Source organism: Plasmodium gallinaceum (assembly GCF_900005855.1).
Source record: "Plasmodium gallinaceum strain 8A genome assembly, contig: PGAL8A_v1_21, whole genome shotgun sequence".
Taxonomy (NCBI): domain Eukaryota; phylum Apicomplexa; class Aconoidasida; order Haemosporida; family Plasmodiidae; genus Plasmodium; species Plasmodium gallinaceum.
Window position 1 is genome coordinate 77,007 of NW_021628323.1, and position 27,267 is coordinate 104,273.

The following is a 27,267-nucleotide window of genomic DNA, read 5'->3' on the forward strand; positions in this document are numbered from 1 at the left end:
AAAAAAAAAAAAAAAAAAAAAAAAGAAAAAAAGGTTAATGCATTATATTTTTCTAAATTAATGAAATAATAAAAAAAAAAAAAAAAAAAAACATATCCAAACATAAAATTTATCTACCATAAAAATAAACATTAAATAATTGATTAAGATATCCCAAATAAAAGAACGTTAAATTTAGTTAAAAAAAAAAGAGCAATAATTTCATAACAAAGAAGAAAAATGTGTCAACATAGAACTAAATTAAATAAAAATATATTAAAATAAAATAATATGCTCTATGAATATCTTAAATATTAGTAAATTATAGGATTTATTAGTAATAAACAGTACATTCCTACTTTTCAAATTAAAATAATGAATTTATATTATCCATCTATAAAATATAATAAAATTATTTTTAAAAAATGCAACTTTACTTATTAATTTTTCATAAAATAAAAAATGATATTTTAAATATTAAACAACATAAAAATAAACAAAATTTCGAAAAAATTTAAAAATTCTAACAATTAAATATTTTAAGATAAAATGTTGTCCTTTATTGTACTTTCATATATACTGTTGTAATCATAAAAAAAAAAATATAACAAATAGACAACTTTCCAAAAAAAAGTATATGTATTAATAAATTTATTTTTCATCTTACTTTTAGATATTTCTCTTAGTGAAAAAAAAATTATGTAATAAATATGATTAAATATATATATAATTTTAAATAAAAAAGCAAAGCATATCACAAAAAGTTAATTACACACATTACTTTTAAAAAAAAAAAAAAAAAATTTGTTCTCTTTTTGCATATAATTGCAAATAAATAAGATAGCTCAGAAAATGAATTTAAATATTAGAGTTTTATATAATTTAAAAAAACCTTAAACATAATAAAGAAAATTATAAAATTTATAAAAATAAGCATGGAGAGCATAATGTTTAAAAAAATTTATTTTTAATAATTAGAATAACTACTAGTTCTATAATAAAATTTTACATTATTGAATGAATAATTAATGAAAAAAAACCCATGTATAATGGATTAATTTTTTTTTTAAATAATACCTATTAAATTTATAAGTAGTAGAAGATATCTTTAATATTAATAAAATGAGATATAAATATAAAGAATATTTTGTATGAAGAAAAAATTCTTCATTCTTATTTAAAACATGATGAAAAAAAAAATTTTAAGCTCTTGAAATATAACCTTCATTTATTTTTTTTTTGTATTTATGCTCAAAACATTTCTTTTTTTTGGTTTTATTTTTAAACCACACCATTTTTTAGAATTATAATAATGAAAGAATCTTTTTTTTTTTTTTTTATGTTTACAACTTTATCACTTCTTTTTGAAATTAATACCAAGTCTAATTATTTTGAAAAAATCTATATCACTTTTATTTTTTAATACATACCTTCTTTTTATTTATATCAATTTTCACTTATAAATTTATTCTCTTACTATTTATAAATAAAAAATATATTAAAAAAAAAAAAAAAAAATTAAAACATTAAATATTCACGAAAAATAAATAATATAAATGTTTATTTATATAATTTGTTGCATGTTTAAATATTTCAGTTTTTATTGTTATTTGTATTCAGTACTTATAAAAGAAAATACTTTTACATTTATATGAACATACTTTTATACATAATAATTAAAAATAAAAATCTTATAAAAGTAAAAAAAAATTTAAAGATAAATATAAACATAAAAAGACATTCTTATAAATTATTATATATGTTGTATTTTCATTTTTAGTTTCTTTATAAATTTCTTTTGTTGTAATAATCACATTAGAATAAAATTCAGTTATTAATCATGAATGTGCATTTTTTTTATGATAAAATTATTTTAAGTAGATAGTAAAAATTTATTTATGAAAAATTTATTTTATCTATATTTATAAAATTAAAAAAAATGTATATTAATATGAACTAATATAAAAAAAAATACTTCTTTTCTTTTTTTTATAATAGTTTTTTTCAAATATATGTATAAATTACTTATATAGAAATCAATAAATGTAAAAGTTAAAATTTATAATATTCTAAAAATTTCTTTTTTTGAATGACATTTTTCCATAAATACAAATGTCATTAAAACATTTCAAATATTGAGTATAAATAATTTATCACATTTTTCAGTAATTCTAAGAAATAATTGTTTATATAAAAAAAGAAAAAATGAGTACTCCTAGACATATTATTTTCATAAATTTTTTTTTTTCTTTTTTAGTTAAAAAATAAAAAAAGAAAAATAAAAAACACCAAGAAAAGAAACAATTAATACCTTCAAAAATTTGCAGTAAATATATATATATATATATATAATTACGTTTCTATATTTTTAATTATTTTTTTGGTGGATTAAACTTCTCCTTTTTTGTTTTCTTTACTTTTTTCTTGATTATTCATAATGTGATATATTAAATTGACAAAAAAAAAAATGTAAAATTATAAAGTAAAAATTAAATATTAAAAATATTATATTTGTAATTATAAAATTAAATTAATAACCAAAGAAAATATGATATTGTATAATAATACAAAAATGAAATATTAATATAACAAAATAATAAATTAGTAAGGAAACAAAATACTATTTCTATAAAATACATTTCATTAAAATAGAAGACTGTTAATATAGCAAAAGAAATCAACTGTATGATTAAAAAAAAAAAACAGATAAATAAATTAAATATTAAAATAATAATATAAACAATTTGATATTAAAATAAAGAAAATAAAAAATATGTATTGAATTAATAAAAAGTTAAAGAAGTAAAATATATACTGTAACAAAAAAATAATAATAAAATTTTAAAATGAAATATAGATAAAATAAAAAAAAATGATTAACTTATTGTTATTTTCACTTAATAAAAAATGTAATGAAAAAAATGTACAAAAATTCATAAAATTTATATTATATGTAAATTAAAAATTAATGCTGTAAAAAAAATGAAAATATTAATAGAATTAAGAAATATATTGTAACAGTATACCTTGTCTTCTTCACAATTACCAATGTATTCACAAGTAGTTTTTCCATCTTCAAAAACAGAATATGTATTTTCATTAAAATATATTTTATTTTCATTTATACACTTTTCAGTATCATTCGTTTTTACTTCTTTAAATTCAGGAGAAAATTACGTCTCTTTACAACTGATTATATAGCAATTAGAATTAAACAGATAATTTTTATTCATACGAATTTTATTTGTTTTTCAAAATGTGAATTGATAAATAATTGATTGTTTCACGACTATGATATTTTAAGACAATAAAAACTTTTTTTTTTTTTTTTTTTTTTTTTTCATTTACTTCTATTTTAAAATATTTAACATATATGTTTTTAATTAAATTAATTATATCATCTTTAATTTTATAATTTATATTTTTAACAGAATTAAAGGAGTTAGTAGTTTTATTTGTAGATAATAATTCTAATTAAAAATTTATTTTATCATTTGAATTTATAGTTTCATTATAAATTTTTCAATTGTTTTTTTCCTATACAAAATAATTGTTGATATTTAAATTATCTTTTTCTATGCAATCCTTATTTATTTGAATAAATAAATTTTTGAATTTTCTTATAACATATTCTTTACTTTTCATATTTTTATTATCTTTTTTAATTTTTATTATATATCTTACTAAATATAAAATAAAATTTGTTGATAGAATTTTTAAATTCCCATATCTATATTTCTAAGTTAATTTACATCAATTCTTAATATTTTGTTACTCAATCCTCTAAATTTTTTTTTAATATTTCATTGTCATATATACTTACAACTTTTTTTACTATAAAATTTATCCTTATCATTACTTGATTTTTCATTGTATTTATTGTAAATTTTATTTTCATCTTCTAAATTTATTTGAAATTGTATTAATTCTTTTTTAAATTATTAAAAACTAAAAAGTTTTTCTAGTAGTTTTTCTAATATCTTTTGTAGTAGTTTTTCTAGTAGTTTTTCATGGGTATTATCTTTATATCTATGATATTCATTATTATTTTCATTAATATATTCATTATTACTTTTTTCAATAACATTTTCATAAATATTATCACCTTCACTTATAACATTCTTATCATTGCAAATTTCATTATTTTCATCTTTTAAATAGTTACTTCAAAATTGTGAAAATAATTATTTTAATTATCATTATCAGAATAAATGTTTTCAATATGTTTATAACAATTAAGAACATTTTTTAAACATAATAAATAGTTTTCATAATTATCAATTATTTTTCTTATATAATCTTCTTTATTTAAATAAATGTCGTTATTATGTTTATCATTTATTGAAAAATTATACTCTTATGATGAATCTATTTTGATATTATTATTTATGATATTTTTAGTAGTACCATTATATCATTTCTCAATGTTTCAATATTACGAAAATTTTAAATTAAATTAAATTAAATTAAATTAAATTTTTTCCCTGTTTTTATTTTATAAAAGTGAGAAGAATAATATCAATATGAAATTTGTAAATATTATGTTTTTATGTTACAACTTTTTTTTTATTATTTTTTTATAACAGTTATATAAAATTATAAGTCTAAAAAACTCAACGTTTAACAAAATTTTTATATTTTCAAAATATATATGTTAAAAAAAAAAATGTTGAATATGTATTTCTTTAAAATTTTTTTTATCAAAAATTTAGAGCATTATTAAATTTGAAGTTCTAAATATGATTTTTCTACAATTTAATTATTTATTAAGGTAAAATTTTTAATTTCACCTTTTCAACTAAAACGAAATGATTTATTCTAAGAAGAAAAAGAAAGAGAAAAATATAGATTAAGGAACTTTTTTTAAATAAAAATTTCTTTATTGTTTTATTTAATTTACTAAATACTATTATTAAATACTAATGCAACAAAACAAAGATAAAAAAAAAAAAAAGATGTAATATTAATAAAATTCATAAGGATCTTAATATATTTATTCACATAATATTTTTTTTTAAATTTGCTCTTAGAACACATTGCTAGTTCAAAAATAAAAATAAATAATAATAGACAATTTTTTTTTTTTTTTTTATTTGTATAAATAAATCTAGTGAAGACATTTTTAATTCTTATATTTTTAAAAAAAAAAATTATTTTATAATAAAAAATGACTTGAATTGTACTAAATACAAATATTTTTTTTATTTTTCTGTAATAATTTATTCTAATATATTAGAATTTTTCGAGAAGTGCAATTAATTAACATATTAAGACCTTCAAAAAATCTTTTTTCTTCTTATACCATTATAAGAATAAAATTATCAAAAATAAAATTCATTTTAACATATAGAAATATGATTATTTTTAAGGTTAATTAATATACAAAAAATATACCTGAAATATTTTTATACATAATAATGAAAATAAAAAAAAAAAAATATATTTTTTTTCATTTCTAATAGTTAAACTTTTCTGCATTTTATAATCTTCTATATCTTCAACATATTATATAAATAGTGAATTAACATTATTTTTCTTTATGTTTTTCTTTATATAGAAAAGTATCACGATTATCATAACTTGTAAAACAAAATACCATAAATTTTTTTTTTTTTTTATATAAATAATATTTTAATTAGAAAAATATCTTTACATTTTATTAAAATTTGTAAAAATTATTTATATTATCTATTGTTTTTTCTTAAGTTTAAAATTTTAATTGAATATTTTATTTATTTTTAAGTATATTTGTTATTACGATAAATATACCTTTATAGATAGACATGAATTATTATATATATTATTAAGAAGTAAATCTTCATATTTTTAATATTTTTACATTTTTTTTTTTTTTAAATAAACTCTTTTTTACATAGAAAAAAAAAAAAAAATGAATAATAGCATAATTTAAATAAGTAATTAAAGACATGAAAATTAAATTTCATTTTATAAAAAATATTTTATAAATAACATAAATAAAAAATATAGAGAATTATTATAAACTTTTATTTGTATAATTATCCAGATAAGTTAAATATTAAAACATTTCTATATAAATGAAAAATTAAATATAAGAAAAATAAAATGGTGATACAAAAAAAAAAAAAAAAAAAAAAATTTAATAGTTACTTATATATAGAAAACAATGAAAATATTTCATTATTTTCTAAAGATTAACTAATAAATTAAAAATATAGATAACTATAAAATATATTTTAAAATTGTATTAAGATAATTACTATTAATAGTCAAAAATATTTAGTTCTTTATTTTTTAAAATCATTATTTTATTATTCCTGTCTTTTATTTTTACATTTTTTTTTTTTTTTTTTAAAATACAATGAAATATATATTTCTTTTATTATTTCAATTTTTTATATTCCATTTAAAAACAAAAAGATGTAATGATAATTATCAAATTTTTATTAGTAATATATTAATAAATAATGTCAATTTTCTATTTGATAAAGATAATTATTTATATGAATTAAAGTTAAATGAACACTCTACTGAAATAAGCATTAGTCCTTTATTAAATATATGGGAGAATTATATATATAAAAAAAATTCATTAGAATATGGAATATTTTTTAATGAAAATACTTTGGAATATTTAGATAATAATGAAATTATTAAAAGTGAAGAACTTTATCTAAAACAATATTATATTTATATAGATAAAAAAAAAGTAAATTTTTATGATTTACCATATAGCATTTCATTAAAAGAAAATGAAGAAAAAGCAATAACAATTTTTTATGAGAAATTTAAAAAATATAAATTTAAAATAAAAAACAATAAAAAATCCTCTTATTTCTATCTAAATGATATTAATTTAATTAATGATTCTTCAAATAAACATTTGATATTAGATGAAGAATTCAGATACAACATTTATTTTTACAATGCACATATTGAAGAAAATGTTAAAAAAATCAAAGTTAAGGGAAAGTGTCATGATAGCCAAATGTATGTAAATAATAATTTAGTTTTTGATAATTTTATTTTTTCTTTAAATGAAAACACATACAACAACGTCTTAATCATTGAATGTAGAAAATATGAGTATTTTAATGACTTTATATACAAAAAGAGTAATAATATTTTGGAAAATTTTTTTAAAAAAAATTGGCATTCAAAAATTATATATAATGAATCTAATTATTATACAATATATAAAGAAAAAAAAATATTAAAAAATTTTTTAAATAAGGTGAAAAATAATTATAAAAAAATATTTGATAATGAGAAGATACATAAAAATAAGGAAATAAATAAAAAGAATTCACAATATCCAATACAAAATAAAATATTATCTTATAATGTGAAAAACAATAATAATGAAAAAAATATCTCAAAAATTAAAAAAGTATTAAGAAAATTTTATTTCTTTAATATTTTTTACAATATATCTATAAAAATTCCTAATTATTTGTATAATCTCATAGATGGTAATATATGCTTTTTAAATCATAATAAAAATATTGAAACTCCAAGTGAATATATTTGTGATACCTTTCATAATAAAGCAACTTTATATTCTGAAATAAGTAATAAATTATTTGCTTTTGTTAAAGTATCCAATCAAAATAAAATTTATAGAATTATTGATAAAGTATTAAATAATACTATAAATTTTTCATCAAATATATATTTATTTTTAGAAACATACAACGACAAAAAAATTTTTAAAATTAAATTAAAAAAAGATAATACATTATATTTATATTTCATTATTTTCCTCCTTATATTTTTATTTATTGTTAATATTTTAATTTTCTTTTATAAATTTTGTATAAATAAGAGAATTCTATAAAAATTAATAATCTATTTTTATTTTTTATTATTTTCTTTAAATAACTTCATATATAATATATACCATATATTTTATCTATTTTAATACATCTATTAAATATATATATATATATCTTATTTTAAATATTTTGTTTTGTTATATATATATATATATATATATATATATATATAAGTGTTACTTTATTATTAACATTATTCATAATTTTAATTATATTTTTAAAAAAATAATTCAAAATAATATTTTTAATTTTTAACTTTATAAATTCATTATGATATTTATTATATATTTATTTATTTTTTTTTTTTTTAAATAATGAAGTTTTTTAGTTAACTTAGTTATATTTAAACTTTATTAATTTCCTTTTTATTATAACTTTATTTTTCATCTGTAATATTTCTAATTAACTATATATTTAAAATAAAAAAGACTCTTTTTATTATTATTTTTATCATAACTGATATGACTGTTATTTTTACTATTATTTTCTTTATTGTTTTTAATTATATCATTATTAAAATAAATTAATAGTTGCAAAAATTTGTCTAAAAAAAATTTTTTTAGTTAAATGCTTTATTATTAAAATAAATTTCGTCAATATTCTTTATTAAAAAAAATTAAACCATTTTTAATTTTAACTGTAAAATCATTATAATGATTCTTTCATAAATTTAGTAAGGAAATATGCATTTATATAATAATACATCTGGTAGTCAATAAAATTTTGATTTCACTTAATCTTTGATGAGTTATTTTAAAAAGTTATTTTCTTTCTAAAACTTATATCTTTTATATATATATATATATATATATATTTCTGATCTCTCTTAAACTTTTTAGTAATTTTTTTCTAATTCATTTAGAAATGTCTAATAATATTATATAAAATTTAAAAAAAAAAATTTTTAGATAAATGTTGAATATTCATAGACTTACATTAATTTTTTTTATTTATTCTATTTTATGTTTTAATATTTTACATTTATACAATCTTGTAATTTATTTATTCTATTTTTTAGACAAATTTTTTCTTTTTTTGTTTTTATGTCTTCACAAACTGAATATATAAAGTCCAGTGAATTTTCTAATTCTTTTTTCTAGAAAAATATATATATATATATATATATATATATATAAAGATGTTTTTAATTTAATAAAATATTATAATAACTGTTATTACAAAAATAATTTTTTTCTTTTGAAGTTCTTCAAAATAATAATTTTTATCTTTTTTAATTTTTGTAATAATCTCTTTCTGAGTTTTTATTACTATGTCAGCTATCTAACAGTAAAAAAAAGAAAAGTAAATATAAAAGTAAAAATAAAGATATAAATATTATTTATATATTATTATTTTTGTGTATTTAAATATTTCTTAAATTTTTTCTTACATATAACTTTTGTTCAGTATCTACAAAAGCTTTAAAAAAAAAGTTTAATTTATCATTTTCATTTTCATTATTATTCTATAAAAGAATAAACAATATCATAAATTATTTTGTATGTAAACTAATTTATCCTATTATTTTATTTTTTATTTTTTATTTTTTATTTTTATTTTTTTTTGTTTTACATCTAGTCTTCTTAATAACATAGATTCAGAATTATCATTTTTCTCACAAAGTTTATCAGTTGTCTTTAAGAAAGTTTCCTCTTTTTTAATTAAATTGTTTAATTTTTTTATTTTTTCTTTTAATAAATTATTTTCATTATATAATTTCTTTAAATAATTATTATTTTTTTGTGAATACTCATCTGTATTTTCTGTTTTCAAAGTTTCTTTTTTTGAAATTTTTTTTTTTAAATTTTCTATAATTTTTATTTTATCTAAATTTTCATCTTTATTTTTTTGAATTTCATTTTCTAATTCTGATACTATTTTATTTTTTTCGTTTATCTCATTTTCTAACTGTAATATTATTTTATCTTTTCCTTCTATTTTATTTTTGAATTTATCATTCTCTTTTAATAAATTATCTAGTAAATTTTTTTGTGATAATAAGGATTTACTTTTAATTTTTTTTTTTTTTGTTGTATTCTTTAGTTTGACACATATGTTTATTATTTTACTTAAATTTAAATAGTATATATTTTTATAAAAGTCATAATCATTAGTTATGTCACTAATGAAAATAGTAAAATAAGTTTTAGAATTTTCAAATATAAGTCTAATTAATAATTCAAAAATCAAAACATGGAATATCATATCTTTTTTGTTATATTTTGTAAAATCACATTTTGTATTATTTTTTTTTCTTATATTAATATCATTATCACTTGCAAATTTATGTTTTCTATGGTTACTCAAACTATTATTTATAAATATTTCTTTTTTCACATTTTTATTATCTTTAAATGAATATTTCTTATTTTTTACAAAGTATATAATTTTTTTCTTTAAATTAATTACTTTTTGACACTTTTTTGAGTTGCTAAAAGGAAATAGAAAATTAGAATAATCATTGATATCCTTTAATGAATTTACAATTTTTTTATTAAATAAAAATAATAAAGATTTTTCGTTATTAATATTATAAAATATTTTATTCTTTTCTATATTGCAAAGAGGAAAGTTAATAAAATATAAAAAAATATTTCGATTATTTATCATAAATTTATATTTAAAAAGAAAGCACACATTTGTTTTCTCTCTTATATTATTTATTATTTTAACATACTTTCTGATAATATATTTTAAAATACTTTTTAAATTTTTATAATTTTTTATTGTCTTTCTAAAAGGTAAGTTATTACAACATTTTGTATATTTCAAATTAGAATTATTAAAAAATTTGTTTATAAAGCATTTATAACAAAAAGATTCTTTTTTATTTTTTATTTTTTTTTTTTTCTGATATTTTTTTTTTAGTATATCAATTATTTTATAATTTCTATATACCCAAGAAGAAATTGATATTTTAATATCTATTAAAAAAAATATAAATTAATAAAGAAATAAATTATAATTTATGAATATTTAAGAAATTTATAATTACTTTCATAATTCATTTTTATAATATAATCGTATATATCATATATTAATCCTTTTTTTTTTGAATATTCTTCAACGTTGTCTTTATATTCGTAATAATTTTCCTTAATATCACAAGAACTTTTGAAATTGTTGTAACATTCCTTTTTATTCTTTGTTTTATTTTCTGAAATAATTTCTTCATATTTCATTTTACTTGTTTTAAAATATTTTGATGTTTTCTTAATTTCTTCTTTTTTCTTTTCATCTATAAATATTAGTTTTTTTTTTTTTTTTTTAATTAATATATATTTTACTTTTTTTTTTTTTAACTTTTTATATATGTATGTATAATTTTTTTTCTACTACATTTGTTTAAATATTTTATGAATAAACTTCCATAAAGGAAAACATTTTTTTCATTTTCGTGAGTGTCTACTCCTTAAAAAATTAATATATATATATATATACATGTTATTATAAATAAATTTGAAAAAACATTTTAGAATTAAAAAAAATTAGAAATGGTAATTAGAATAAAAAGTTATAAATACAAATATATTTTTTTGGAGAACAAAATAAAGAAAATATAAATATACTTTAGTAATTCTAATATGTTAACAAATTTTTTTTTTTTTTTTTTCTATTTTATTACCAGTATTTATTATTGTTGTATTTGTATAATTTTTTATATTTCTATTTATTTTATTTAACAAGTGATTATAAGATGTAGAAATATTTTCTCTGCTTTTATTTGTATTTAACAAATTTTTAGTTAAATCATTTTTTTTTGAAATTATATCTTCCCTGTCATAAAATTTTTTAATAGAATCGCTTTCACCAATATAATTTTTTCTCTCTTTTTTCTTTTTTTTTTTTGTTTTATTTAAAATATAATTTATTTTCCATTTTCTTTTTATTATATAACTCTTATTTCTTCTATTGTATAAAAGATATTTGACAATAATATTTTTATTAGATTTATTTTTCGTTGGTATAATTTTCTTTATTATATCTTTCTTAATTTTTATTTCATTTTTAATCTTACATATATAAAGAAAGACATTTATTTTATAATTCATTTTTTTATAAAATTATATTATATATACATATATATATATATATTAAACCCTAGAAAATAATAAAGTATATTATTACATTAAAAAAAATAAAATAATAATAATTGAATGTAAAAGTTAAAAAAGAAAATGAAGATTATCAAAAATATTTTTACTATTATAATAAATATTTGGTTTTAATCTACAATATTTATATTTTGATTCTTTTCTTAATATGCAATATAAAAATAAACTTCTTTTTTTTTTTTTTTTTTTTTTTTTAAAACTATTAATTAAATAATTAGACAAATAAATTACATAATGTTTTTATAACATATTTTTTACTTTATTCTTAACTAATTATATGATTAACAAAACTTTAATAAATTATTCAAAACTTTATAATGAAAAAATAATGTTAATGAAAAATATTGAAAATTAAAAATACATAATTTTCTACCTTTTTTAAAAATAAAAAAAAAAAAAAAAAAAAAAAAAAATACTAATAAAAAATAAACATTAATATTAAAACAATAATACTTCATTTTAAGTTAAAAATTTCACAAATAAATAATTTTTCTTCATCACTGTAATTAGGTAAAAAGGATAAAATATCATTTTTTTTTTTTTCAATAATTTCTTTTAAACAAATTTTTTTTTTATATAATGAAAAAATAAATTTATAAAATTGATTAGCATCGAAGTCATCTAATAAATTAAATCCCGTTTTTTTTAAACATTCAAAAAAATGAATATTTTCAAAATTATATTTATAAAAAATATAGCATAATGATGATAATGTTAAGGCATCTATTTTATTTATATTTGATAATATTTTAAGATAAAAAAGTTCACATACTTTTTTATCATTTAATTCAAGATTATAAAAACAGTTTAGAATATTACTCATATCTTTTAAATTTAATTCATATAAAATATTAGGTAAATAATTCATCATTTTTTTAAAAAATTCATTGTAGTTATTTTTTTTTAATCTCTTACTTAAAATATTTAAAATTATAACAAACGAAATACCGTTCATTACTGGAATTTGATCTTCGATATATTTTATGCTAGACACATATATTCCTAAAATTAAAAAAAAAAAAATTAAATTAAGTTAAATTTAATAAAATAATAGAGATAGAAAAAAATATGCTTTAATTATATAAAACGAGTTACATGAATCCATAAAAACAAAAATATTAAAACTAATATATATAAGAAAATAAAATAATAAAATTCATAAAATAACATCATTACAATAAAAATAAATAGACAAATGAATAAATAATAGATAAAATTGTATAAATTTAATTATATTATGTAACTAAAAAATACAAAAAAGAAAAAAAAATATATCTGATGAAAACACAAATATAAACAATTATATTATTACATATTAAATCTATTTATACAATTGAATAAACTAATTTTAAAAAATGAATATAAAAAAAAAAAAAAAAAAAGTATTACCGGTGTCTTTATTATATAAGTGAAAAGATTGAAGAATTAATGCAAAATCAAAAAAATTTAATAAATGAATATTTTTTTTTACTCTTATGCTATATATTTGCCAAAAAGATAATTTTTTTGTTATAGAATTTTTATTTTTTGAACTTTTGTCTTTTTCTATATCATCATTACTAGCTTTTTTAATTTTTTCAGTTTTATTGTACATATATTTTTGAAGTTTATAATTATTATAATCATTATCAATATTATCATTACTTATGACATTTTTTATAAGTTCTTCTGCTGTCATTCTTAATTTATGTATATCACCAAATAATAAAACATTTTCATATTTATGTTTTATTTTTTTTAAAACAAAATTTTTATATTTAAAAACGCTATCACTACTTCCACTATAAATAGGCATACATAATCTTCTTCCAACACCACCTCCTAATTTTTTAGGGCATAAATAAAACATATTTTTACACTTACAAAAATGGTTAAGAAAATGGTTAAATTGGTTTTTATTAAAAATTTAAAAAAAAAAAAAAAAAGGATAAAAATATATAAATACAGAAAAAAAGAAAAGAAGAGATAAAAGAAAAAAATAAAGGTTAACAAACTCTTTTAAAAAAAAAAAAAAAAAATTTTCTTATTATTCATTTAAATTATCCAACATATTTGTTATAATTTTTTTTTTTTTTTCAACTTTTATTATGCTTAATATATCCATATATACATTTTATTATTTTTCTTTTTAATATTTTACTTCATTTTACTTTTTATTCAAATAGGTACCATTTTTATGATAAATATATTACACCCTTCCGAATAACATATAAAAAAATTTAACATATATATTTCTCCAAACTTAATCTTTCAAAAAGAAATTAATGCATACATGCTTGAAATATAAAAATTCTAATTAAAAATTATTCTTTTTAATAATTTTATAATTAAAATAATTTTTATCTAAAATGAATTATATAAATTATTTTAAGAATGTTAAAATAAATTAGTTTCTCTCATTAATGTAGTAATTTTTGTTTCATCTATTTAAAGAAAAATTTTATGTAAATTTATTCCTGGTGTTACTGTGTATTTAAAAAAAAAATAAATACAAAAAGAAAATTAACCTATAAGTTATATATTTCATAATAATTTTATTTATTTTTTCAATTTTTTTTTTTTTTTTTTTTTTCCTATTTTATAATTGTGTTTTTACATTGTTTTTATTTTATTTTTACATTACATTTTTACTTCTTATTTTTTGAAGAAGCGTTTCATATTATCATAGTTAATATTAATCAAAGTTCTTAAAAATTCTAAAATGAGATTAATAAATTAAAAATTATAGATAAAATATTTAAAGATGTTTTTTTAAAATATATATAAAAACAACATTTCTAAACAAAATATTTATAGAAAATTTTTTATGTGATTGTAATCTTAAAGTTTTGAAATTTTGAATAAAAAAGAAAAAATAAATAAACTAAACGACATACCTATTTTACTTTTTTATCATTGAAGAAATATAAAAAAAAAAAAAAAATTATTCTTTTGAGATCTAAATATAACATAAATGTTATTTGTAAAAATTAAATTAGTATTTTGTAAGTTTAAGTTTATATTTTCTTAAAAAAATTGAAGTCTTTTTTTATTAATTTAATAATGTTTAACCTCTAAAAATTTTATTAATAAGAAATTTTTTTTTTTTATAAACTTATTATCTTGGAAACTTATGAAAAATTATTATTTTATTTTATGACTTTTTAATTCCAATTTATATTACATGTCTTATATTTGGTAAATCTTCACTTTTGGAGTACTTTTCTAATTTGAGAAAAATTAATCTGTGATCTTTAATATTAATGAAAAAATGTAGAATATTTTAACAAATAAATATCATAAATAATGTTAAAAAAAAAAAAAAAAAAAAAAAATTTAGTTATATAATTAATAAATAATTAAAATTCAATGTGTATAATAATTTATATATTAAATTACATGATTTATAATTTACAACTAAAAATAATTTATTGCCGATGATAATAAAAAGTTATGAAAAATTCATAAATATATAAATAATTATTGCATATAATAAATTTTTGTAATATGTTAAACATATATTTTAAAATAAACAAATTTTTTATTTAATGTTTTATTTATATAGATAAAAAATTTGACAAAAAATACTTAAAAATATTTTGGTCTAAAAAAAGAATAGTTTTATTCAATATATCTACGAAAAAAAGAAAAGAAAAACATAAATTTTAAAATAAATAAAAATCTTTGGTTATATTATAAAGTCAACTTTTTAAATAACTTAAAATGTTAAAATTAATTTCAGTTAAAAATTATTAATAAAAGTGAATGACTGTATATAAGCAATGACTAAAAATATTTTATAATTATTCTTTATAGTATTATATACAAAAAAAAAAATAAATAAAATATTTGTAAAAATAATTCTTTTTTAATTATTATTTTAACATATAAAATACCTAATAAAATGTTATTTCATTTTATTCAAATATATATATTTTTCATAGTAACTATGAACATCTTATAAATCACTATCATATAAACCTTCAATTTTTTTTGATATATTTTTAAATAAAAAAAAAATAATGCATGAGTTTTTTATTTAATAGTATTATATTTACTTCTAAAAAAAAATAAAAAATAAAACTTTCTATAGAACAAAAAAGTAATAGAAATTCATATAAATAATATTAATATTGACAACAATGAATGTCAAAAAAGAAAAAAACTACATTATATTAAAAATTTTTAAGAAAAATAAGTTGAAATATGATGAATGTTAATGAATAAGTTTCTATATATATTATAATTAAAAAAAAAAAAAAATTAAAATAATAAATATAAAATTAAAACATTAAAAAAAAAAAAAACAAAAAAAAAAAAAAAAAAATAAGCAAAAAGTAAAAATTTCATTTAATAAGATAAATATATATATATAAAATGTTATTAAAAAAGAGAAATGGAAATAATAAAATGTATAATTAATATAATGGAAACATAAAACAAAAGTAAAAAATGAAATATAAAAGAAATGAATATGAACGAAGATAAAGATCCATATTCAATTTTAAAAGTTGAAAAAAACTGTGATGTAGAAACTTTAAAAAAACAATTTAAAAAGTTAGCCATATTATATCATCCTGATAAATCAAATTATCATTTATTTAAAGAAAATAATGAAAAAAAGGAAAAAGATATAGATTTTGTAACATTAGTATGGGCTTATGAAAAAATTTTAAAAGAAATTGAATGCAACAACAAATCTGAGAAATATGAAAATGCTTTGAATATCAATAAGAATGATTTAAAATATATTAAAGAAGAGGAAACTTATATTTATTTCTGTCGATGTGGTGATTTTTTTCTTTTTAATGAAAATTTGTATTACGAATATTATGTTATTCAAGTATGTCAGAGTTGTTCGTCATCTGTCTATATAATACCATAATTCAATATATGATATTTTATTATAATATATAAATAAATGAAAAATGCTAATTTAATAATATAAAATAAAAAATCTCCGTTATATTATTTGAGAAAATCTTAATTTTTCAAAATTCAAATATATTTGTATTTATATAAATTACAATAATAATTTTTAGAAATATGCAAAAACCTTTTTTTAATTTTTTTTTTTTTTTTTTTTTATTATTTTTTAATAATATTTATTAAAATTACTGTGTGAACAAATTATACGATTATTTTCACATTTTTTTTATTTCTTTTTTGAATAATTTAATAATTGAACTATTTATTCATATTAAAAGATACAACAATATACTAATTTTTTTTTTTATTATAACTTTAATTTTTCTTTTTATAATGTAAGAAAAAGTAAAAATAAAAAAGTTTATAATATAAAAAGTTAAAAAATAAAAAATATTACAATTTATTTCCTAAAATAAAATTTAAAAATTTGTATCAATATTTAAATTCTGTGCAATTTCTGTAGACGCTTTAGTTACAATAGTATGTGCTTCATACCTAAATAAAAAAAAAAATATTATATATAAAAGAAAATATTTTTAAATTAATTAATCTAAGAAAAATAAAAAGTAAAAAGCTTTATTTAAATATTAACATTCTGTCCATGCATTTAGCCAGGCAAATTTGTTCATTCTTCCCCATCTGTTCAGAAAATTTCTGACCAAAACACTTTTCAAAACAGGTTTTTCTTACTTGCTAAAAATAAAATATGTAGACATATGAATATATGTATTTATTTAAAATATATGGAAAAAAGAAAAAAAAAAAAAAAAAAAGAAGAAAAAAAAAAGGTAAATGTTGTGAATATATAATAAAATTAATTAAAAATTATATTTAAAACACATAAAAAAACTTTTATATTTATTAAAATTTATAATGAAAAAATAACATTATTTAATATCTGATATATCATCATTCCTAAAGCGTTTTGAGCGTCTTCCATACTACGAGGATTATCCATTTTGAAACTTTTTGAAATATATATAATAAAAATTTATAAATTAAAAATAAAAAAAATTATAAATAGTAATATACTTCATTATACTAGGAAAAATATATACTCAAATGTATTTAAATAACCTTATAAGAGCAAAAAGAAAAATTTTAATTTTATTGTAACAGAATGAGTTTTTATGCAATTCACAAAACTTTTATAAACATTCATAAATCAAAATTTTATGTAAAATGTAAAGAAAAATATATGAACAGAAATATAAAAAAGTTTAAAAAAAAAAAAAAAATCAATGATATTAAAGCTTATAATACATATATAAAATTGAAAAGATAGAAATTCAAAGTAAAATATATTTCCTGATATGTAAATAAAATAACTAAAAAATATGTTGAAAAACTAAGATATTATGATATTAAAAAAATAAAAAAAAATTGTTAATATATATTATTTCATATATAATAAATATATATTGAAAATTTTAAAAACAATAATTTATAAGAAAAATATGAATAAAATAAGAAAGTAAAAAATAAAAAAATAAAATAAAGAAGAATAAATGAAGAAATTTTATTTAAAATTTTTTTTTTTTTTGTAAAATTTTTGTTTTAAAAAATTTTTCTTTTTTTTTTTTTTTTTTTTTTTTTTTTTTTTTTTTTTTTTTGATGAACATACTAATTAAATATGAATTTTTTTCTAAAAGGCAAAGAAATAAAAAGAATAAAAAAGAATTTTTAATGTTTTTACAACGAAATTGAAAAAATTTATTTCTATGTATAGAATTATAATTACATGAATTTACTTTTATAAATCATTATTCATAAAATGATGCTGATATATATATTTTATAATATTTTTGTGTAGTTTTTCTCTTTTTGCTTTTTTTTTTTTTTTTTTTTTTATTTTTATTCTAAATGTGTTTTAAAATATTATTATAGAAAAAAAAGAATGCAAAGTAAAACTACTAATAAAATATTTAACTTAACTAAAAATGTGTATATATTATATATAATAATTAACATAAATTCACTGTTACTTTATGGACACTCAACAGTTATAATTTTATATATTTCTGACAATTTTACAAATATTTATATAGTTATAAAAACCAATGAATAATATAATAAATTAATATAAAAAATTGTCTAAAATAAAAAAAAAAAAAAAAAAAAAATTAATTAAAACTTGATAATGAAAATTTGTTTTTTTTCTCTATTGTATTTTTTATAGATAAACAAATATGAAACTAAAAGAATAAACTTTCAAAATTATTTTTATGGTATTCAAGAAAAAAAATAAGAAAAAAAAAATATCCTCTAGAAATCATATGAAAAATAATTATTTATTTTCATAACCTTATTCATAAATTTTTTTTTATGAAACTTAGTATTTTATTATATTTATTCTTTTTTATTCAGTAAAATTATTAATTAAAAAGCAACAAATATGTAAAAATAATTATTCCTATAAAAAACCTCATGTTTCAAAATTTTCGTTATATACAAAAAAAAGACATAAAGAAGCTTTAGAAGTAATTTAAAAAAAAATATACATATATAAATCTAGTTAATGTATTTTTTTTTTTTTATATTACTTAAAGTATTTTTTATTAATTTCTATATTTTTATGTAAATCATTTATCTAGTTTAATTTTATTTGATTTCATTCCTTATTTTATATTTTTTTCTCAGATAAAAAAATATAGAATGAAAGGAACATCATCAATAGCAAGACATTATGGATTAAAAGGCAAAAAGAGAATCAACAAAGTTACAATGATGCCTCATAAAGAAATTAAGTTACCAATAAGAAGGTGAGAAATATTTTTATTTAAAAAAAAAAAAAAAAAAAAAAAAAAAAAGTATTTTTTTAAAATTTATATATATTTATTTATACTAATATATATCAATTTTACTTTGTTGAAATAAAAAAAAAAAAAAAAAAGGTGTATGATTCTAGGAAAAATGGATAATTGGAATGCTCGTAAAATTTCCAAGTCAGGTGTAAAAACACATAGGATACAAAGGTTAAATTTAATTAAAAAAAGAATTTTTTTTGAAGAAGAAAATAGGTTCGTAAAATTAAAAGTTAGCGCAAAGGGATTAAAAACAATAAAAAAATATGGTTTAAGTTACTGTTGTAAAAAATTTAATTTAGATTTAAGTAAAAAGAAATTTGACGCTGGATACTCATTAAGAAGAAAAAAAAAAAAAGATATTATCAATGAAAATCATAAATTAAATGAAAAAACAAATGAAATTCATGAAGATGCTAATAATATAATGAATAATTTAAATTTAAATAAATGAAGTAATTAATCTAATTAAAAAGACATAATAAAAAAAGGAAAAAAAACTTTAAAGTTATAATGTAAGTTTAATAAAAATTCTGTTAATAAATATTACAAAAATAAGAAAATAAGATAAAATAACAAATCACAGGAAACTCGAATATATTTTGATAAGCTGTTTTATCTGTATTAAAAAGTTTTAATAAGCTTAAAATAAATTCATTAAAAAAATTGTATAAGCGATAAATATAAATTTGTTTTTAACAAAATTGAAATAATTGAAACAAATAAATTTCAAAAAAAAAAAAAAAAATAACATAATGAAAGACAAAGAATTTAAAACAACTATGAAAAAAAAAAAAAAAAGAAAAAATATACTAATTATTACTTTCATTTCATTTACAAATAAATTCAAAAATAAAAAAATAAAAAGCGAAATAATATATGACAATAAATGATATAATGCTAAAACAAAAAAATTAAAAAAATATTCTTAATTATATATATATATATATATATATATATATATATATATATATATATTTCATTGTTTTATGTAGATATTCTACTTTTATAATTTTTAAATAAATTTTTTTTTTTTTTTTTTTTTTTTTTTTTTAAATACATATATCTCATTTTATTTTATTACTTCTGCAATTTTTTTTGGTTTGTACCAAATTTTTTCATTCTTTCTTAAAATATTACATAAATATATTTTTATTTTTACATTTAATTTTTCCTGTATATGTTCAATTAAATTTTTAATTTGAATTTTTTCTAAATCTAAATTAATATTATTTTTTGGTATGGCAAATAATGTTGAACCACTCCCACTCATAGTTACAACTTGAAAAATATTTTGATCAACTAAAATTTTTTTAATTTCTTTTAGCTTTTTCGCCAAAAAGAAAGCTGAATGCTCTAAATCATTTATAAATATTTTATGTAGATCTTTACTTTCAATTTTAACAAATGATTTCATATATTTTTTCTCTTTTTCTTTAATAATTTCAGTGATATTATTATTTGAATTAATAATATTCTCTAATAAATCTACTGGATTATATTGTATTATTTTGTTGTAATCAACATTTTCATAAACTAATTTAGATGATAAACCTTCATTAAATTGAAATAAATATATTCTATCTTTTATAATATCAGAAAAAACATTCTTTAAGTCAATTATGTCATTACCTTTACCTGTACAATATGCAAAACCTGAACTATCAAAAAAAGATATATCACTACCAATTTTTTTTAAAAAATCACTTTTTAACGTATTTAACTTTAAATATTTATAAAAGTATTTTTCTAAAAAATAAAAAATTGTTGCACCATCAGAAGATCCTCCTCCTAACCCACCAAATATGGGTATTCTTTTATTTGCATGAACTAAAAATTTTATATCATCATTAATATTTAATTCTTCTCTGTATTTTTTTAAAATTTTTATAATTATATTATCATCGTTTAATGGATAATTGTTATAATATAAGTCTTTTTCTTTCTTAGTATAAGTATTTTTATGTTTAATTTTACATTTTTTACTTTTTTTTATAGTTAAGAAATCTCCAGAGGAACATTGATGCAACAAATTTCTTAACTTTTTTTGGTTTTCCTTATTTAATATTGTTACAAAAAGATCATCACCTAAATTTATTGAATGCATTAAAGTTGATATTTCGTTGTATCCATCTTTTTTTTCTTTTAGTCTTAAAAATAAATTAATTTTTGCTGGTGAAAAAAATTTGAAATCAAACCATTTTGTTCTATTTAATACTTGCAATATTAATTTCATTTTTTTATTACACAAAACATTTTCTTTTTTATAGAAAGCTTCGTTATTATTTATATTTTGATCTATATCCAAATTAATATTTTCTTTTACTTCATAATTTGTATTTTGATTTAAATAATTACTTTTCCTGTTTTTTCTAAGGGTCAATTTATTATTAATTTTTTTATTTTGAGTTATAAAATAAATATTTGATATTTTTCTTTTTGAATTTTTCATTTTACTTTTTATTACTTTGCTATCTTTATTAAAAACATTTTTATGAGCCATATTAAAAAAAACCAAATTGATATATAGAAATACAAATGTATTTATATTTATAGAAAATTTCATACTCTTAGTATTAAAATTTTGACTTAAAAAGTGTTTTCCTTAAAAGAATATATTTTGTAATATATATATATATATATATTTTTCAATTATTACTTTTACAAACTTAAGTTTATATTAATTTGCATTTTCATTTAATTCCTTTTCTATATATTCCTTATACTATTTAATGAAAAAATATTCCGTATTTTTTAAATATAGAATTATTAATTTTCTAATTTTTTATTTTTCTGAATTATCCAATGAAAAAAAAATGTCATAGTATATGTTACTTTTCATAATTTTTTTTTTTTTTTTTTTATTACCATCATTCTATATATTTTGTTTTTATTTTTATTTTTTTATTTTTCATTTTTTTTTCTTTTTTCTTTTTTATAATTTTTTTTTTTATTTTTTTTTTTTTTAAATTCTTATTTATTACAATTTTTTTCTGCAAAAAGAAAATAAAAAATCTTAGCTTTTATATAAAACAAATTTATTATAATTGATGCTTTAAAAATTTTTAAAAAAAAAAATAATTTTTTTTTTTAGAATTAAAGTTTGTTATTGTCTTAGTAACTCTAAATTTTTAAAACATAGAAATAGTAAAATATAATAATATGTGAAATAAAAATATAGTAATTTATTACATATACCTATATACATATAAATATATTTTTTAATAATTCATCTTTTTTCTAATTTTTTTTATTTTAATATTATCAATAAAAAGTTATTTGAGCAAAAAAAAAAAAAAAAAAATGTTTTCTTTATTTTAAAAAATATAAATAAAATAGAAAAATTATTAAAAATAGTAAAACAATTTTATAATAATTTATATGCATATTAATTTATATATGCTTGTATCAATTTTATTTTTTCTATATGCTTATATATTCGCATTTGATATATTTTTAAATTATTTACAATATAATATTACTAAAAATGTTTTGTCTTTTTTTTTAATTTCTAAATAAAAATTTTCTTTTTTTTTTTTTTTTATGTATGCTTATTTTATATATAATTAAAATATATTTGTAATGAAAAAACAAAAAGTCTTTAAATAAAAGCTTTTTTTTTTATTAATAAGAGAAAACTAACAATTATATTTTAATTCTTCTATTTCTATATATATGTTTTTTTATCCTTTTTTTTTTTTTTTTTTTTTTTCTTTTGGCATATTATATCTGATGAATTTATTTTTAATTGTATGACTTTATTCAGTATATGAATAATTGTATCATATTTTTTTTTTTTTTTTAAACATTTCAAAAATAATATAAAGAGATGATAAAGAAAAAAATAGATGTATAATAAGAGAATATCCTTATTTTTTTAATTATTAAATTATTTATATATTATATTAAAAAAATAAAATTATATAATTCTAATAACCTTAAAATATTAAATATCAATATACTACTGTAAATTTTAATTACATTTAAATATATATATATATATACATACATTAATTTAAATGTAATAAAAAATTTTCGGTAATTTTATTTTTTATTTTTAGTTTTTCCTTTTTCTTTTTCGAAATATTGTTATCATAAGACGGTTGTAAAAACACATCTTAAAATATATAGCAATATTTTTTGTTAATATTTTGAAACTAATAACTTTTTTTTGTTTTAATCAAAAAATTTATTAACATACATAATATATAAAACTTATAAAATCTATATTATTTTTTTTTAATAAATAAATAATTATATATAATTGTAAATATTTTATAAATGATCTCTTTTTTTTTTTTTTTTTTTACATGAATAAACACCTTTTTCTTAATATATGTTTTGAAAGAATAATAATTAAATATTTTTAATTTCTTATAAATATATATATTTTTCTTTTATTCATTTTTCTCTTCATGATTATATTTTCTTTTTCTTTTTTTATAAATTTGACAAAAAAAAAAAAAAATGAAGGTAAATAATGTAACTTGCATAAATTTAAATAAAAGTAAAGTGGAAGAAAATGAATTATGTACAAAAATTAAAAATAATGAAAAATATTATAAAGAATCAAATAATTTTGAAAAAGATGAAAATAAAAATAAAAGTAAATTAAATAGAAGAACAAGTAATGAAGATATAAGAGATAAAAAAAAAAAGACTAAATTAATAAAAGTGAATAAAGAGAATGAAGTATATGATAATATAGAAATAAGTAAAAAAAATAATGTGAATGAAAAAAAAGAAACTGATAATGGAATAATTAAAAACAAAAGAATGTCAATAGATGTTAATACTGTCGAAAAAAATATAGAAAAAATAGAAAATTCAATAAAAAAATTAGATGAAATAGAAAAAAAGCTTATTGATGATATAAATGAATGTGATAAATATATAGAATTTTATGATAAATCTAAATCACTTTTAGATTCGAAAGATTTTAAAAGTGATGTGGGAAGAGAAGAAGAAATAAATGAAATTAGAACTATCCTAAAAAGATGTTCAACTAATTCAGAAAGTGAAGGAATATTTTTAACAGGGCCAAGTGGTCAAGGAAAAACCTATAGTATATTTTATATAATTAATGAAATAGAAAAAGAAAAAAAACAAAAAAAAAAAGAAAAAATAGAATATTATAAAAATATTGATTCATCATACTTTTATGTTTCCTGTTCTAATAGCGAAAAACCATATGATATTTTTGTTGATATTTTACAACAAATTACGAATAAAGACAAAAAACATATTTTCAATAATGTTAAGCAAAAATATCATTTAAATGGATTAGAAGAAGTTAAAAAACTATTCATTAATTACACTAGTAAATTAAGTAATTTAAAAATAGTAATTGTAGATGAATTAGATTTTATTGCTTTGAAAAATGTACGAATGGAATTAAGAGCAAAAATACAAAGTAAAAATTATAATGAAGATGTAGTTAAAGCTTTATATGAATGCATTCAAAATAGCAAATGTAAAATAATATTAGTAGGTATTGCCAATAGTTTAGATTTAATAAAAGATTATACTCATATAAAAATTAATCAAATTATTTATAAACCATATAATGAGAAACAATTTATGAGTATTATTAGAAATAAATTAAACACCTTAGAAAATGAATTTGTTAATAAGATTTTTAAAGGAGTTTCTTTAAATATACATGTTAGACAAATTTCGAATAGAAATGGTGATATTAGATCATGTTTTGATGCCATTTTAAGAGTTTTTTCTGATAAAAAATCCGATTTAGATGAAAGAAAAAAAAATTTAATTAAATTAAAAGAGGAAATTTTAATGAATAAAATTTTTAATAAACAAGAGAAAAGAAATTTATGCCTTTTATTAAATAATCAGAAGGATGATAAAAAAAAAAATGAATCAATCTTCACTGATCAAAAATCTTCAAGAGAAGAAATTAATGAATTAGAATTATCTACCAACAAAAGATCAAATTTCAAAAAAAGAGAAAAGGATGATAAGAGTTTGTTAAGTAGAGCAAGCAAAAAATCAAAAATGGAAAATAATAATACTAATGAAAGTAATATTTATAATGAAGATACAAATGATACATTTTTCCTTGAGAAAAATGAAACACCATTACTTAATAATAGGGGTTATAAGATGGAAAATAAATTCAATAATGATACGCAAAACTTAAAGTTTACTGACTTAAAAAATGAAAATACTTTTGGTTATGAAACTTTAAGAAAGGAAGTTATAAAAATACAAAACAATAATGAAACATTAAGTGAAATATTAATAAGAAAAAATTTTAACGCAAATGATAACGAATCATTTTATGATTATAGTCAATATACACCTAAACAGTATTATGAAAGCCCATTTAAAGTATTATATAAAAATGAAACTGATAATAAAATTCATTCTTTTAGAGATAAAGATGATATACTTAATAATATAAATGTAGAAAAATTAGAATCTTTTGATAAAATTATTGAAAACCAAATTAAAAATATAGAAAGCAAATATGAAGAATTTTTATCTACATCGAATAACAATACAGTAATGATATCAGATATAAAAAAAATTACAGATAAAATGCCCTTAGAAGAACATAAAGACATTTTATTTAAAATTAAAAGTTTACCATTAATTCAAAAGATATGTCTGTATGCTTCATGCAACGTAGTAAACAATACACATCTTAATTTAAATGAAGAATCTCAAGAAGATTTATTAAAAAATGAAATTAAAAATATTGAAATAACTTATTCTGATATACAAAGATGTTTTCGAGATGTATGTAATCAATTATCAGAAACCTCTTATATAAAAGATATATTAGAAGGAAATTCCATTGAACAAGCGATTGAACACTTTGAAGAACTTGGTATTTTAATAAATTCTAAAAAAAATCAAAAAAATAAAGAAAAGAATATAAAAATACCAAAAGGTCTAACACCTAGATTTGCTAACAAAAAAAATAACAAAAATTTTTCATCACAAAGTAAATTAAATTCTATTTATTACTTTAATCTTCCTGTTTGCGTTATTAAACAAACTTTAAGAGAAATATCTTCTATTCTTTCAAGTCTTGATGGAAATGCTAATTTTTAGAAAAATAAATATTAACATGTAAAAAAGAAAGAAAATATATATATTGTGAAATATTAATCAATGAAATTAACTTATTCATTATTATTATATTTACTATTATTAAATTATTTATATTTTTCTTGAAAAAAAATATAACATATCTTACAATAAATAATGTAAACTTTTTATTATTTTACATCATAATAATATATATATATATATATATATATATATCTATTTATTTATGTAATAAAAAAAAAAAAAAAAAAAAAAGTCATACAAAAAAAATATAAACAAATGAAATAAAAAATTACTGTATATTGGATATCTTAATATGAAACATAACAAATGTGCCATGTAAAAATAGTTTTAAAGGGTTACATAAAAAAATCACCTAAAAAATAATTTATTTTCAAATGGTATATTTTGACATAACCTATATATATATATATATATATATATATATATATATATATATTTTTTTTTTTATTTTATCAATTATTTTACTATTTTTTCTCTGGCGAATGTGCATTATATGTAGAAATTATTTTAATATTATGAAGCTCCTTTTTTTTTTTTTTTTTTTTT

General features: G+C 15.0%; 8 protein-coding genes and 1 pseudogene across 9 annotated transcripts; 4 read left to right on the plus strand and 5 right to left on the minus strand.

The window, feature by feature from the left end:
* Positions 1-2,921: 2,921 nt before the first annotated feature.
* On the minus strand, positions 2,922-4,474 carry MSP8 (annotated as a pseudogene). The gene is given in 4 exon segments: positions 2,922-3,221; positions 3,223-3,676; positions 3,679-4,141; positions 4,144-4,474. Coding segments are annotated over 4 exon segments (1,548 nt in total).
* A 1,845-nt stretch (positions 4,475-6,319) lies between these two features.
* Positions 6,320-7,795, plus strand: PGAL8A_00023700 (conserved Plasmodium protein, unknown function; the record flags this gene model as incomplete). The annotated part of the gene is made up of 1 exon (XM_028674228.1): positions 6,320-7,795. The coding sequence occupies one exon, from the start codon at positions 6,320-6,322 to the stop codon at positions 7,793-7,795; it is 1,476 nt and encodes a 491-aa protein (XP_028530602.1).
* An 833-nt stretch (positions 7,796-8,628) lies between these two features.
* Positions 8,629-11,845, minus strand: PGAL8A_00023800 (conserved Plasmodium protein, unknown function; the record flags this gene model as incomplete). Its single annotated transcript, XM_028674229.1, has 8 exons — positions 8,629-8,661; positions 8,773-8,889; positions 8,973-9,074; positions 9,184-9,258; positions 9,366-10,717; positions 10,789-11,031; positions 11,130-11,204; positions 11,419-11,845. 8 exons carry the CDS (start codon positions 11,843-11,845, stop codon positions 8,629-8,631), a joined length of 2,424 nt encoding a protein of 807 aa, XP_028530603.1.
* Positions 11,846-12,362: 517 nt separating this feature from the next.
* Positions 12,363-13,757, minus strand: PGAL8A_00023900 (conserved Plasmodium protein, unknown function; the record flags this gene model as incomplete). Its single annotated transcript, XM_028674230.1, has 2 exons — positions 12,363-12,910; positions 13,298-13,757. The coding sequence occupies 2 exons, from the start codon at positions 13,755-13,757 to the stop codon at positions 12,363-12,365; spliced, it is 1,008 nt and encodes a 335-aa protein (XP_028530604.1).
* A 2,598-nt stretch (positions 13,758-16,355) lies between these two features.
* On the plus strand, positions 16,356-16,772 carry PGAL8A_00024000 (DnaJ protein, putative; the record flags this gene model as incomplete). Its single annotated transcript, XM_028674231.1, has 1 exon — positions 16,356-16,772. The coding sequence occupies one exon, from the start codon at positions 16,356-16,358 to the stop codon at positions 16,770-16,772; it is 417 nt and encodes a 138-aa protein (XP_028530605.1).
* Positions 16,773-17,235: 463 nt separating this feature from the next.
* PGAL8A_00024100 (mitochondrial inner membrane TIM10 associated protein, putative) lies at positions 17,236-17,774 on the minus strand (the record flags this gene model as incomplete). The annotated part of the gene is made up of 3 exons (XM_028674233.1): positions 17,236-17,311; positions 17,409-17,509; positions 17,703-17,774. 3 exons carry the CDS (start codon positions 17,772-17,774, stop codon positions 17,236-17,238), a joined length of 249 nt encoding a protein of 82 aa, XP_028530606.1.
* A 939-nt stretch (positions 17,775-18,713) lies between these two features.
* On the plus strand, positions 18,714-20,074 carry PGAL8A_00024200 (50S ribosomal protein L28, apicoplast, putative; the record flags this gene model as incomplete). Its single annotated transcript, XM_028674234.1, has 5 exons — positions 18,714-18,818; positions 18,996-19,044; positions 19,184-19,296; positions 19,457-19,578; positions 19,711-20,074. The coding sequence occupies 5 exons, from the start codon at positions 18,714-18,716 to the stop codon at positions 20,072-20,074; spliced, it is 753 nt and encodes a 250-aa protein (XP_028530607.1).
* A 618-nt stretch (positions 20,075-20,692) lies between these two features.
* Positions 20,693-22,186, minus strand: IspE (4-diphosphocytidyl-2-C-methyl-D-erythritol kinase, putative; the record flags this gene model as incomplete). Its single annotated transcript, XM_028674235.1, has 1 exon — positions 20,693-22,186. One exon carries the CDS (start codon positions 22,184-22,186, stop codon positions 20,693-20,695), a length of 1,494 nt encoding a protein of 497 aa, XP_028530608.1.
* A 1,901-nt stretch (positions 22,187-24,087) lies between these two features.
* Positions 24,088-26,700, plus strand: PGAL8A_00024400 (conserved Plasmodium protein, unknown function; the record flags this gene model as incomplete). Its single annotated transcript, XM_028674236.1, has 1 exon — positions 24,088-26,700. One exon carries the CDS (start codon positions 24,088-24,090, stop codon positions 26,698-26,700), a length of 2,613 nt encoding a protein of 870 aa, XP_028530609.1.
* Between the last annotated feature and the right edge of the window lie 567 nt (positions 26,701-27,267).